At 35.7% G+C, this 15,056-nt stretch overlaps 1 protein-coding gene across 1 annotated transcript; it reads left to right on the top strand.

The window, feature by feature from the left end:
* Positions 1–8,588: 8,588 nt before the first annotated feature.
* Positions 8,589–14,794, top strand: LOC115981689. The gene is made up of 10 exons (XM_031103998.1): positions 8,589–9,200; positions 9,318–9,455; positions 12,147–12,335; positions 12,710–12,847; positions 12,967–13,085; positions 13,198–13,330; positions 13,421–13,550; positions 13,660–13,739; positions 13,877–14,011; positions 14,141–14,794. The coding sequence occupies exons 1-10, from the start codon at positions 8,745–8,747 to the stop codon at positions 14,372–14,374; spliced, it is 1,752 nt and encodes a 583-aa protein (XP_030959858.1). The 5' UTR covers positions 8,589–8,744; the 3' UTR covers positions 14,375–14,794.
* The last annotated feature ends 262 nt before the right edge of the window (positions 14,795–15,056 follow it).

Genomic DNA, 15,056 nt, shown 5'->3' on the forward strand with positions numbered 1-15,056 from the left:
CAACAAATCTATTTCAAGGCATGGACAACCCTCTTCACCGAACCACGTACTCTAAACCAAATATTGTTTGGTCTTGCTACCTCTTTTTTGAACCTACTTAAGAAACTCCAATTTAGATCAGAAGATACATATTTCTCTCTATACCCAGAATTTAATATCCCCGACAGCGTGACCAAATTTGTCTCCACATGCAACTCAGTCATGGATTTTCTATGAGCCAAATAAGTGGTCCAAAGCCTCAATGACTCTCCCTCTAATTGAGTATTTTTCTTGAATTTGTATCCCCAACACAATCCAACAAATAAGGGAATAGACCGCTTATCCTTCGCTATAAAGGCTATGGCAACCATCTCCTTTAAATGAGATTTTATCGCTGCATCACAAGACACTGTAATACTCTTATCTGCTGAGTGATTCCATAACCTTGGATGAAACTTGCATCTCCCTAACAATGTAAATAAACCTAAAATTAGAAAATAACAAAAATTGGAAACTAGGGTATTAGAAATAAAAAATATTAGAAACATAAACTAGGGTATTAGAAATAAAAAAGATTAGAAACATACCTCTGCTACCACTAATCACATCAAACTCTCCAGATTTGAATACTGACCATTTTGTAAACTGAAATTGGGAATCCACGAAAAGGGCAATGACCATTGCAACCTAAAATTAGAAAATAAGAAAAATATATTATTGCAAAATAAATTTTATTGCAATAGGTAGGCCATGAAGGGCTTTTGGGATTTGGTCACTCAATTCATCAAGCTCTATTGCAAAGAAATTTTTCATTGCAATAAGTAATTGCAACAAAAAAAAAAAAAAAAAAATTGCAATAAGTTATCGCAACAAAAAATTATTGCAATAAGTTATCGCAACAAAAAATTATTGCAATAAGTTATTGCAACAAAATATTTTTTTGCTATAGTTATTACAACAAAACATTTTGTTGCAATAAGATACGGTATAAGTTATTGCAACAAACTAGTTTACTATACTATACCTCTTTTATCTTCATATTTAGATCACCAAAGAAACTTTACTGTATTTTTTTTTTTTTTTTTTGGAAAGACCTTCGATGTCAACCTTTTTTTGGAATAACCTTTAATAGCTACTTTACGAGTATAGCTGAAATTAGGGTTGAAAGTGGGCACAATTGGGGCCTTTACCTCTTTTTCTTTTTTTTCTTTTTTTTTAAATGACTATTTATTAAATGTGTTGGTGTTTAGAAAATAAGGAAAATTTGAAAGTAGGGTATTAGAAAATAAAAGGGATTAGAAACATACATCAGCCACTAATCAGATCAAGCTCTTCGAATTTAAATACTGACCCTTTTGTAAACCGAAATTGGGAATCCATGAAAAGGACAATGGCCATTGCAACCACATCTTTGGCCTACAACAATTAGGAATTCAAGAATGTGGTAGAGGCCACCAATCTGTTTTGAGTCGTGGGCAACCCTATTCACCGAACCACAAACTACTCCAAACCAAATATTGTTTGGTCTCACTACCTCTTCTTTGAACCTACTTAAGAAACTCCAATTTAGATAGATACATATTTCTCTCTATACCCAGAATTTAATATCCTTGGCAACTTGACCAAATCCATCTCCACATGCAACTCAGTCATGGATTTTCTATGAGCCAAATAAGTGGTCCAAAGCCTCAATGGCTCTCCCTCTAATTAAGTGTTTTTCTTGAATTGGTATCCCCAGCACACTCCAGCAAACAAGGGAATAGACCGCTTGTCCCTCACTATAAAGGCCATGGCAGCCATCTCCTTTGGATGAGATTTTATCGCTGCATCACAAGACACTGTAATACTCTTATCTGCTGAGGGAATCCATAACTTTGGATGAAACTTGCATTTCCCTAACAATGAAAATAAACCTAAAATTAGAAAATAACAAAAATTGGAAACTAGGGTACTAGAACAAAAAAATTAGAAACATACCTCTACTGTCACTAATCACATCAAACTCTGGATTTGAATACTAACCCTTTTGTAAACCGAAATCGGGAGTCCACAAAAAGGGCAATGGTCATTGCAACCTGAAAATAAAAAATAAGAAAAACATATTTTTGCAAAATAAATTTTAATGCAACAGGTAGGCCATGGAGGGCTTTTGGGATTGGATCACTCAATTCATCAAACTTTATTGCAATGAAAATTTTCATTGCAATAAGTAATTCCACTAAAAAAAATTTACAATAAGTTATCACAACAAAATATTTCTTTGCTATAGTTATTGCAACAAAACATTTTGTTGCAGTAAGATACAGTATAAATTATTGCAACAAACTAGTTTACTATATTATACTTTACAATACTTACTATATTATACCTCTTTTTTCCCCATATTTAGATCACCAAAGAAACTTTACTGTATTTGCTTTTTTCGGAAAGACCTTCGATGTCAACCTTTTTTTGGAATAACCTTTAATGGCTACTTTACGAGTATAGCTGAAATTAGGGTTGGAAGTGGGCACAATTGGGGCTTTTACCTCATTTTCTTTTTCTTTCTTTTTTTCTTTTTTTGAAAATGAAAATTTATTAAATGGTGTTTAGAAAATAAGAAAAGTTGGAAAGTAGGGTATTAGAAAATAAAAAGGATTAGAAACATACATCTGCCACTAATCAGATAAAACTCTCCAAATTTAAATACTGACCCTTTTGTAAACCGAAATCAAGAATCCACGAAAAGGGCAATAGCCATTGCAACCACATCTTTAGCCTACAACAATCGGGAATTCAAGAATGTGGTAGAGACAACCAATCTGTTTCGAGTCATGGGCAAACTTATTCATCGAACCAAGAACTACTCCAAACTAAATATCGTTTGGTCTCACTTGCTCTTCTTTAGACTTGCTTAAGAAACTCCAATTTAGATTAGAAGTTACATATTTCTCTTTATACCCAAAATTTGATATCCCTAGCAGCGTGACCAAATCTGTCTCCATATGCAACTCAGTCATGAATTTTCTTTGAGCCAAATAAGTGGTCAAAAGCCTCAATGACTCTCCCTCTAATTGAGTATTTTTCTTGAATTTGTATCCTAGCACATTCCACCAAACAAGGGAATAAATCGCTTTTCCCTCGCTATAAGGGCTACGATAGCCATCTCCTTTGGATGAGATTTTATCGCTGCAACACAAGACACTATAACACTCTTATCTGCTGAGGGAATCAATAACCTTGGATGAAACTTGGATCTCCCTAACAATGTAAATAAACCTAAAATTAGAAAATAACAAAAATTGAAAAGTAGGGTATTAGAAAATAAAAAAGATTAGAAACATACCTCTGCTGCCACTAATCACATCAAACTTTCCAGATTTAAATATTGACCCTTTTGTAAACCAAAATCGGGAATCCACGAAAAGGGCAATGACCATTGCAACCACATCCTTGGCCTGCAACAAGATATATATATATATATATATATAAAGAAATAAGATACATGTAAGAAAAGTAAGCACACTAAACAGTATATAAGTTGTAATATACTACAAGATAAATGAAAGACTTACAAAAAGATGCTATAGAGAGCCATTATTTCTCAAGAGTAGGGAGAGAGACTTGGTTTCAATTGTTATAAAGAAAGGATTGTATAGTAACAGAGAGAACAAAAAACCAAGGACCAAACTAACCAAAGGAATAGAAATAGATATTTCCTGCCACATCCGACTCCATGATTATTCAACAACAATGGTACATATACAAAATATTAGCTTTGAAGGCCTGGTTGCCTAGAATACAACCAGAGAAATTTGTTTAAAATATCTGTTTAAAGCCCTTGCCATCCCTCCTGCAACAAGATTCTCCCAACCCCAATAACTTTGTTTCTTTTAGCCCCATGATCTCCTTGCCCTTGGCTTCTATGCCTTGTATTATTCATTTATATTTATAGACTCAAAAAAGGTGTGGTGTGTCCCTCTCTCTCTCTCTCTGTGCACAAATTAAAGTCACCTAAGCACACTCACGGGTCCTCTATCACTTGTAATAAAGCTCCAAATTCCTCATACTTTTAACTCAGTATGGAGGTCCATAGAAACCAACCAAAACCCAATTACAAAAGTCTTTAGAGATCTTCATTGCAATAATATGACTATTAAAATCTTTAACTTCCACTATTACTTCATTTGACCACAACATACATATTCCTCTTAATGGATTTTCTATGAACCAGATAAGTGGTCCAAAGTCTCAATGACTCTCCCTTTAATAGAGTGTTTTGATGTCTCTTGAATTTGTATCCCTATCACACTCTAGCAAGCAATGGAATAGACTCCTTGTCTCTCGTCACAAAGGTTGTGGCATCCATGTCCTTTGGATGAGATTTCATAACTGCATCACAATAGACCGTAATACTCTTATCTGATGAGAGACTCCATAGCTTTGGATTCAAATTGCATTTCCCTAACAATGTAAATAAATCTAAAATTAGAAAGCAATAAAAATTGGAAATTAAGGTATTAGAAAAAAAAAGAAAAAAAAAGGTTAAAAACATATATTTGCCACTAATCAAATCAAACTCAGTAAATTTAAATATTGACCCCTTTTTACTATACTGTAAGCGCAATGGCGATCACACTTTTCGTAGATTCTCAAGTCTTAGACTTGAGTTTGATGACAAAATTCATACATTTAAGACTCTAGTTCTAGTGCTGGCACATAGCTGACGTGGAACATTATCCACGTGGAACTCGAGTCTTAGAGACTCAAGTTCAATAAAGTGTGTATAGACTTAGAAGGAGAAGGAAGGAGAAAGAGTAGAAGGAGGAGGAGGAGTATGAAAAGGAGAAGGAGCAAGTGGAGGAGGAGCAGGAGCAAGAACAAACCCAACACACACAAACCCAAATTTTTCTTCGACATGAAAAGACTCGAGTTCCACATGAATTTTTTCTTCCACATCATATCGCCACAACTTTAAACTCAAGGCTTAGAGACTTGAGTTCTTTCACTGAACTCAAGTTTCAAAGCTTCGAGATACTAGTTTGTAAAATAGTTTTACAAACTTGACAACTAACTAAATAGTTGCTAAAATAATGCTAAATGCCAAATTTCCTCCTATTTTTTAAGAGGAAAAGCCTAACTAGATACTATTGTGGACCCACACACAAAACAATGCAATTCTTTCTCCTTTTTTTAAAAAATTTTTTTAATCTTTTTTTTAAATTTATTTTTATCTTGTTTCTTTTTATTTTAAATATTTTATTTATTTAATTTAAGGGTTTTGATTGGAAGTTGTAACTACAAAAAAAAAGTACAAATCCTTCTAATAAAAAAAAAAATTACAACACTATTGCTTTGTTATTTGCGAGTTAACTAATTACAAGGCGGTGACCTTAAGCCACCAAGGCCTTGTATCTCCTAAGGGGTGAGGTGACTGATTAAAGCGAGGCACCACATAATATAGTTATTATATGTAGATAACTTTATTCATATGTATCTAAGTCACTAAAATATTATTATCAAGTGTTTTTACATGTGTTGTATGAAGAAATTAGGTGGCTTAATTATTTTCAAATAGGCTTAACAAGTTTTAGGGATTTTAACTCTATTAATTCTTCTAACAATAGGTTTTACAACAAGCTTGTGTAAATTAATTAATCTAACAAATATAAGCTTTTTTAAAATTAAGTAATCTAACAACAGATTTTACAACAAGCTTTTTTAAATGAGATTAAATTCTATAAGGACGTGATGTAAAACCCATGTTTTACCCCTCCAATTCCAACATGCCACATCATCTTATCACATATTTAAGAATAAATACAATCACACTCAATCAATTTTAATACCCATATATAAATCCAACCAAATTGGGAATTTATTGAGATGCTATTAGGTGTGGTAAGATGTATTGAATTTTAAGTAAAATGCTGATGTGGCAATCATCTATTGGATGGTGTAAAACATGGGTTTTACACCCCATCCTTATAGAATTTAATCTCTTTTTTAAATTAATAATCTAACTATAGGTTCTACAACAAACTTCCAAAAAAAATCTGTTGATGGGTTTTATAAAAAATTAAATTAAATTAAAAAAATTATTTAAAGCCTTTTTCATGGTTTAGGGCGTTCGCCTTGCTCGCCTAGGCTCTAAAGGCGCCTTGCTCACTCAGGTGCCTAGGTGAGCACCCGACTTTCCTTTGAATACCATAACTAATTGTTATATATGCTAGGTGTTTAGTCTTGTTTAGTTTATTAATCAACAAGAATTGTGACATAGGACAAAATGGAGAATTTGTCCATATGTGCTTATGATAAGTTTAAGATTTGTCTTTTCACTCTCTCCTTTCCCATTCCCCTTGTCTTCTGTCTATATTATCCAAAAAAACAAAATTAAAAGAATTTGTGGATTTAGGGTTTAGAATTATTGAAGAAAGGATTATGGGGTTGTGTTAAGAATTAAAAGACGGTTTGATGTGCTATTTGATGTAAGAAAGCATGGAGGGTTTATGGGTTTTGAAAGGTAAAAGTTAAGGGCTTGATTTTTTGGGTTTGAGGACGAAAAGAGAAAAGACCATACTCATTGCACAAAACTCTCACTTTTGTGGGGTCTGGTGTAGAGGTCATGGTAGATAACTAGACTCATCATCACTGCATAACCTTTTCTGAGCCCCCCTCCCCCCCCCCCCTTTTTTTTTTTGATAGATAACCTTTTCTGAGTCCAAAAACTATAGTCACATATACTATTATTTAAGTGATATTTAGATATAAAAAAGTCCATTTAAAATTTTTGCCTTAGGCCTCAAACTATCTTGGGCCGGCCCTAAGGACAATTGCCACCTCTCGCCCTCTAGCTCTACCCCTAACTGACATTAAAGATGGTGATGTCTAAGCCATCAAAACCATCAATGATAAGCTTTTTCGTAGTGTAGTTGTGGTCCTCAAGAAACTTATAAATCTATGGTTTGTGCCTTTTGTGGTACACGCACAAACACATAAATATATATATATATATATATATATATTTATATAAAGTCAAGCACAAAACCAAGAACAAAATAACCCAAAGAAAATAATGTCAAGGTGGGAATATGTGAGGTCTAAATAATTATGGTGGCAAAATTTCAAGAGATCACCACCGCCCATTTTTTGCGAAGTGGTACCTCCCTTTGTCATGAGGGCTTGAGAGTATCCATGAGTTTGCATGTTCAAGCTCGAGGTGGTTTTATGATGGGTTTTAAGATATTAGGATTTTAACCAAGTATTTTATATATATATATATATATATATATATATTGCTAGTCATTAACACATACAATGTAACGAAATAAGTATCACAAAAAATATTGTACTATTGAATGTGTATTTCCCTTCTTATTAGGATTGTCCACAGGTCAGTTCGGGTCGGTTTTGGCCTTAACTCGCTCAGGTTAGGTGGAACAAAAACACACCCGCAACCGACCATCGACCACCACGAGTCGAGTTGGCCAAGCTCAAGGGAGCAAATAGTTGGTTTGATCGAGTTCGATGATGAGCAATGGCGGGCGGAGGAGAAGTTCTATCTTCACCGATCTGAGTTGAAGGCGTTGGATCTAACGGAGTATTGTCGGATTTGTGTAGATCGGAGCCTAATCTAACTAAGAAAAGACGGGTTTAAGTAGATCTGAGTTAGATCTAACCAAATATCGTCAGATTTGAGCAAATTTGACAAAAGAGGAGAGTTGATCTTGGCTGAATTTGAGTGAATCTGAGCAAATACCACCGAATCTGAGCGAAAGAAGACCAAGGGTGGTCAGATCGGAGCTGAGGAACACTAGAAAGTCGCCGGATCTAGGTAATTTTGGCATTTGTCGGTCGGATTGGGTGGTTCAGGTGTTAAAGACCGAAACTTGCCACTCGACCTGCTAGAATTGGATTTCAGAGGTTAGGACCTGTCATTGACTGCCGGAGGTGTCGGATTTGGCCGTGATGGGTCAGATCCAGTCAATTTGGTCGAGTCTCTGAGTTGCTTGGACAGCCCTACTTCTTATTAGTGTATGCTGATAAATAATAAATAAATATAATATATGCCAGCCCATTTTAAAGCAAAGTCGTTGGGTCAAACTTTTTTCATTTTTTAGAATTTGTTGGGTCAAACTTGTGCCACAGAATGTGTATATTATAGATGGAAGAAATCTCATCATCTCTCGTTTGCCATGTAATCGAGGATCTATAATTTTAATTTTACATTAATAATAAATAAATAAATAAATCGTTTTCTATCCCAAAAACAAAAATAAAATCGCAGCCGTATCTTTTATTCCAATAGTTGTTGGACTCGCAACTTTGAAATGTAAAACTAGTTCGGCTCGTAGTTTCTGTTTTTATCAACAAACAAACAAAAAGATAAAAAAAAACAAAACAAAACGTTTCGGAAGTTGGAAATGCACGTGGTGAATTGAATTTACAGGAATCATTTCGATTTCGAACCGGTCCAAGGCATGGCACTCCTGTAAATCCGTACGTAAACAGGGGTAAAAAATGAGTAAGTCAACGCCTTTAAATTCGCTTTGATTCCACCTATTTATTTTCAGACCCAAAAGACCAGTGAGTGTGAGTGAATGATAAAAAAGCTTCCTTTTCTTTCTCTCTTTTTCTCTCAGATTTTCTCTCCCAAAAAAAAAAAAACCCCAATTTAGTAAGAGAGAGAGAGAGAGAGAGAGAGAGATATATATATATATATATATATATTAACAAATATTACTAAATAAACAAGCACCAAAAAAAAAAAAAAATCGAAGGCAGCCATGGAAGACAATCACGGAGCTTTCGAATCCAATACCAACGAAGTTACCACCGGCAATGACCATGGCTGGCAAAAGGTCACGTACGCGAAGCGTCAGAGGAAAGCCAAGCCAAATTCTTCCGATTCCGCCTCCAACAGAATCGTTTCCAACGGAGCTGTTCCCGGCGCCGACAACGTTTTCCGGTCTCTGGAGCAGCAATCGGCGATCCGCCGCCTCCAAATTCTCGAGGCGCAGAGATCCGCCGTTGCTGTGGATGCCGATTTCGACGCTCCGGTCAGATCGAAGAACGAGTTCGATAGCAGCGATGAGGAGAACGAGCGCGTGGTGGAGAATGGGAAGGCTGAGGAGGCCAAGAAAGTGAAGCCGAAGAAGCCGAAGAAGCCAAAGGTTTCGGTCTCCGATGCGGCCGCGAAGATCGACGCCGATGATCTCTCGGCTTTTCTCGTCAATATATCGGTGAGTATGAGCTTTTCAATTTCAAAGTTTATACTTTTTTTTTTTAAATTATTCCTTAAGCATGTGAATGTGTAGTGAGAGAGGGATTTGGTTTGATCTGTTTGTTTCTGGGGATAGGAATCGTATGAGGGACAGCATGAAATACAGCTGATGCGATTTGCGGACTATTTCGGCCGAGCGTTTTCGGCTGTGACCGCGGCTCAGTTTCCATGGGTGAAGATGTTCAGGGAGTCCACCGTGGCGAAATTCGCTGATGTGAGTAAAATGCAATTTCATATATGGATCTATAGGTTGTGGCATTGTATAGATTGTGGTTGCAAAATGATATAGTTTGCACAACTTAAATTGTTATGGAAGCACATTTGGATGAACATTTAGATACTTCTGTTAGGTAACTAAGGGTTGGCTCAATATAAATTTAGTAAATTTTGAATGTAAATTGTTTGACAAATTTGTGGCTTAATATAAATTTCATAATTTGGAATGCAAATTGTTTTACAAATTTGCGCTAGTCTGATAGTGTCATGGTGGGATCTGGAAGATGGTATGGTGATTGGTGAACAAGATGGTAAAGGTGCGCAATTCTCGCATATTTTAGAATGTAGAGAGATTCGTTCAAAAGTTGAAATCATTATTGATTTGTACAATTGTACCCTGTTTGAGTTGTCTGGGGTTTGGGCCTTTACTCGTTGTACCTCTGTTTTAGAGTTCCGTGAGGACCATGACTCTTAGCTTTGCTGTGTAAATTTTCTTGACCCTTTGTGTTCATCATCGTGAACATGAAATGTTTTTTCTTCAATAAAGCAATTACACTATCAAAAAAAAAGATGGTAAAGGTGATGATATTACAGGTTGCCAAAGAAGCTGCATTGCTCAGCTGCTCTAATTGTGGGCTTACCTTTTTCTATGTTTTTCATGACATGGCTTTTACACCTAACATCTGAATCAATTAAAAAAGTTTGTCTGTTGGCCTGGACACTGTACCTGTTTTGTATCCTATTTTGAAACTGTACCTTTCAAAATAAAGCTTTTTAAAATCTCACCTTTTTAAAGGTACACCTTCTTCAAACTTCCCATTTCCAAAAAGCTGAAAAAATAAGCTGTACTAAACGGGCGGTAAGTTAGGTTTTTACACGCAAAGTTTGGTTCTTTATCTTTTTGGAATTCTTGGACTGCCTTGATTTGAGCTGTTTATTTATATATTTACAAACATACCTAGTAGGTCTTAAACCTATGACCTCACACTCCACATTGCTCTTACAAGGGAGGAGGTGTGATTTGAGCTACGGCTCATTGGTGACTGGATTTTTTTTTTCTTAGCTAGGGGTTTCTCCTGCATATGTCATAGATAAGAATTGATGCGTGTGTAAGGCCAATAATCTAATGTTTAACTGTTGACCAACTTTGAGAAGTAGACAAAGGTAACTGATGTGCTTTAATACTGTTTCTAGTGTCTTTATATGTCCTATTGTCTTGCTTTGATCCTTCTCATTTTAGTGTTTAGGTTCCTATTTGTACTAAATAAAAATCCACGTTTCTCTATGAAAGATGTTATTTTCAATTAATTTTATTTACTGTCATGGTTAACTCAAAGATTCTTCATGGGTGAGTCACTTGCAAGTTTTAAAGTTACATTGGCAGTAAAAAATATATTCCTATTTTAATATTATACTGATTATATTATGGCTAGGAATAAACTGACAGTTAAGGCAACTAAATCTATGTTGTTGAAGAAATATGGGTTTGTGATGTTGACAGTACAAGTTAAAGGGTTATAAGTGCTGAGATTTGGAAGTGTGAGAGTTACCCCTTTTCTTGGAACATTTTTGTTAGAACTCCACCTGAGTTGCTTTTTTGACTGCAGCATTAGGGAAAATATTGAAAACGGATAATTTGAGAGAAAAGGGCAATTATAGTTGTGGGTTAGTGTTGTACGTGTAAGTCTAATGGGGAGTTGGTGGATTTTCTTCTTATTTGTTGTCCTATTGCTAGGGAGCTGTGGGACAAACTGTTATGTCTGTTTCGTGTCACTTGGGTAATGCCAGTTCAGTAACTGCCATGTCGGCTTCTTGAGACGGGAAGCTAGGCAATCTTAGGAGTGGGGAAGTTTGGATGGCAGCCCCTTCATGCCTCACGTGTTGTATTTGGAAAGAGCGGAATTGTTGTACTTTTGAGGGAAAGGAGTTTCCTCTGCCATATCTGAAGCTTCTCTTTCTCAAGAATTTATACAAGTTGACTTTTAATCTCTATAATTTTCCACGTTCATGGACTTTTTAGATAACTTACTTATCAGCTTTAAGTTTTTCTCTCTTTGTTCCTTTTTGCTTCTCTTTGCTATTCTTTTGTATACAGCCCATCTACTAGGACAGCACTTTATTTTGTGCCTATTTTTAATGAATTTCAGTTGCTTATTAAAAAAAAAAGAACCATATACCATATGGTCCATATCTTATTCACTAAAATATTATTGGCCCCATTTCTCTCTCTCTCTCTCTCTCTCTCTCTCTCTCTCTATATATATATATATATATGTCAATTCATGACACATGTGAAAGCTAAGTAGATCACATATAGAGGCTGGGTGCAAGCTTGTCATTTTGTTTTCTTAAAATTGAGTATGAAATACTTTTTACACTCATTGTTGTCGTCATTAATGGAGCAACTTGCCTTAATTACTCCAAATTTTGGATTTTTTATCAGCTTCATGCCTATCATTGTAGCTCCTGTTCAAAAAAAATTTTGTTTGTTTTTCATTTCTTCTCTCCACCCCCCCTCCTTTTCCATCATGGGCTCATCATGCAATCCATGTCGTTCATGTCTTCATAACGTAATTTCAATAGAGTAACAAACTAAGCATTCATATTTCATGCATGTTGGTTTATCACATTTTTTCTTTTTTGTCTTTGTAATGTATGGGACCTAATTAATGTGTATGCTTTTCAACAGATTCCTCTTTCTTATATTTCTGAAGCTGTTTATAAGACATCGGCTGACTGGATCAACAAATGTTCTCCCGAGGCATTTGGTTCCTTTTTATCATGGTCTCTAGACAGCATTTTTACTGACTTAGTAAGCCAACAAGCTGGTGCCAAGGGCTCTAAAAAGGGTGTGCCACATGTATCATCCAAATCACAGGTAACTTGAATGGGCTGTTGAGTATGTCTTATGCTTGTCTTTGCTTTTGGTGGATATTGCTGTTTACATGTATAACTGGTATGCCATTAATGTTCATTGGTTCATTGCCCATTGGCTTATTTCTTTCATTTATCTTTTTTGATAGAGACACAAAAGTTTCATTTTCATATATTGTTGATATCTTTTCATATTGGAGAAATTATCTATATATGTAACCTTCATTAGAATGTTGTTGGGTCTATAACGTATGCAATTTCTTTGTATGTGTGACAGGTGGCCCTCAACTTCTTTTATCTTTCCTAACTTCTTTGCTAGCTTCCTGTGATCATCACCTTGTCCTGCATTGATGTTTAATTTACGTATTATAATCACAGGTAGCAATGTTTGTAGTTGTAGCAATGGTTTTACGAAGGAAACCTGATGTATTAGTTAATTTCTTGCCGACGTTGAGGGAGGATTCCAAGTATCAAGGACAAGATAAGCTTCCAGTTATCGTATGGATGATAGTGCAGGTGAGTCAATAACAATATATCATGAGTGCAACTAAGGATCCCTCGCGACCAAGATTACGATCTCTTTCTTTTTTCTTTGATTATGCTTCTCATGCCAGATCTCACAATTTTTGTTGTAGGCCTGTCAAGGAGACCTGGCTGTAGGGCTGCATGCATGGGCACACAACCTCTTGCCTGTGGTCACTGGCAAAAGCAGTAATCCTCAGTCAAGGGACCTGGTTTTGCAGCTGGTGGAGAGGTATGAAAGCATGAACAGTTTTGTAATTGTGTATATGTGTGTGCAGGCGTGTGTATTTTTTTAATCGTTCCTGCTTTGTGTTTTTTAATAATCTTTGTTTATTTGGTATCAGAATTATGTCTGCCCCAAAAGCTCGCCATATTCTTGTAAATGGTGCGGTTAGGAAGGGTGAGAGGTTGATGCCACCTTCTGCGTTTGAGATACTTATGCGAGTTACCTTCCCTGCATCTTCAGCTAGAGTAAAGGTGGGTACTCTTGGGGAAATTGCAGTATCTGAGGATAGATGTATTGTAGATTAATTGTTCAACATTCATTTGAATATGTGTTTCATGTAGGCTACTGAAAGGTTTGAGGCCATATATCCCACCTTAAAAGAGGTGGCTCTTGCCGGCACCCCTGGAAGCAAAACAATGAAACAAGTCCCACAGCAGATTCTGAGTTTTGCTGTCAAAGCAGCAGGAGAAAGTATGTAAACTAGAGATGACTGCCTTTTCATTAGTTTCTTTGATACTTGTATTAATAGGGGAAAATGGTAGGTTTTAAAGATGGGCTTATAGTTGGCTGTTTGTCACAGGCATTCCTGAATTATCCAAAGAAGCAACTGGTGTTTTCATTTGGTGCTTGACCCAACATGCTGATTGTTTCAGGCAGTGGGTGAGCTACTCCATCTAAATATCATAAATTCGTGTTTTTTAAGAAGATGGAATCTTATTCTTATCTATTGTTTCGGAATTTGAAATTGTAGATTAACTAGTCTTCTAATTTAGTAATTTTACATTGCATTTAAATAGGACATGGTTTATGAGGACAATCTAGAAGCAAGTGTTGCTGTTTTGAGAAAACTTTCTGAGGACTGGAAAGAGCATTCTGTGAAACTGTCTCCTCTTGACCCTCTGCGGGAAACTCTTAAGAACTTTAGGAACAAGGTAATCTTCTATTATTATTGTTGCTGCTGCTTCTGTTATTTAATTATCCTACTGAAGCATTAGATTATCTGTGTAATTATTTTGAAGTAAAACATAAATAGGCTCATTTATACTTTTTGATTGCTTTAGAATGAGAAAGCATTGGCTAGTGGGGCAGATGCTGCTCACCTTGCACGCTTCAAGGATGCAGACAAGTATTGTAAGGCAATATTGGGAAAGGCATCACGTGGCTATGGGTGTGTTAAAAGTGTGGCCTTTGTTGTCATTGCCTTGGCTATGGGTGCTGCTTACATGTCCCCAAACATGGAGACTCTGGATTGGAAGAAACTCTCTGTAGTTTTCAGTTCTCTACAATCTTTCTGAGCAAGATTATATGCCATACCAACCAGTGGTGAAAACCATCCATTTGTTCTTATGATACGCGGTACCTTGTTTTTTTGATATTCGGCAAGGGCAAAGTAATCCAATTTGCCCTGTAATAAAGTGGCTGAGAATGAATAGTTCCCAAGTCCCAATTTAATACTGAACTAGAAGTAGTTGAAGGGCCTGGGCAATACTGCTTGATGGTCTGATTTGGTCCGGGCCATTAGGATGGATTTGATTTTCTTCCTTTTTCTTTTTTTTTTTTTTTAAAAAAAAAAAAAAAAAAAAAAATTCTTTAGAACCTTTTTAAGTTATTTACCTCTAACATTGAGATTTGAGAGTACCACCAAAATTTAAAGAGATAGATACACATGTATTTTTAGATAATTATGTTTAAATTCAGATGAAATTTTGATTACATATTGTTCTTTCCTTTTCTGTTGTTTAAGTTTAATGTTAAATCTTCATATTTATCTGCATTGGTTGTGGTAATATGTACCTGGCTTTTTCCGAAGATCTTGTTAATTATATGAAATGCTGTGAGCCAAAAAAAAAAAGGGAAATGCAGCAGAGGCATTTGCTTTACATAGAAGGTACTGTAGAGCCCATCCTTGCTTAGATCCCTTGTGAGGGGAGAAAGTTGATGGAAAGCAAATACTGTTTACTGTTAATGCTTACATAT

Source organism: Quercus lobata, chromosome 3 (assembly GCF_001633185.2).
Source record: "Quercus lobata isolate SW786 chromosome 3, ValleyOak3.0 Primary Assembly, whole genome shotgun sequence".
In the NCBI taxonomy this organism is placed as follows: Eukaryota; Viridiplantae; Streptophyta; class Magnoliopsida; order Fagales; family Fagaceae; genus Quercus; species Quercus lobata.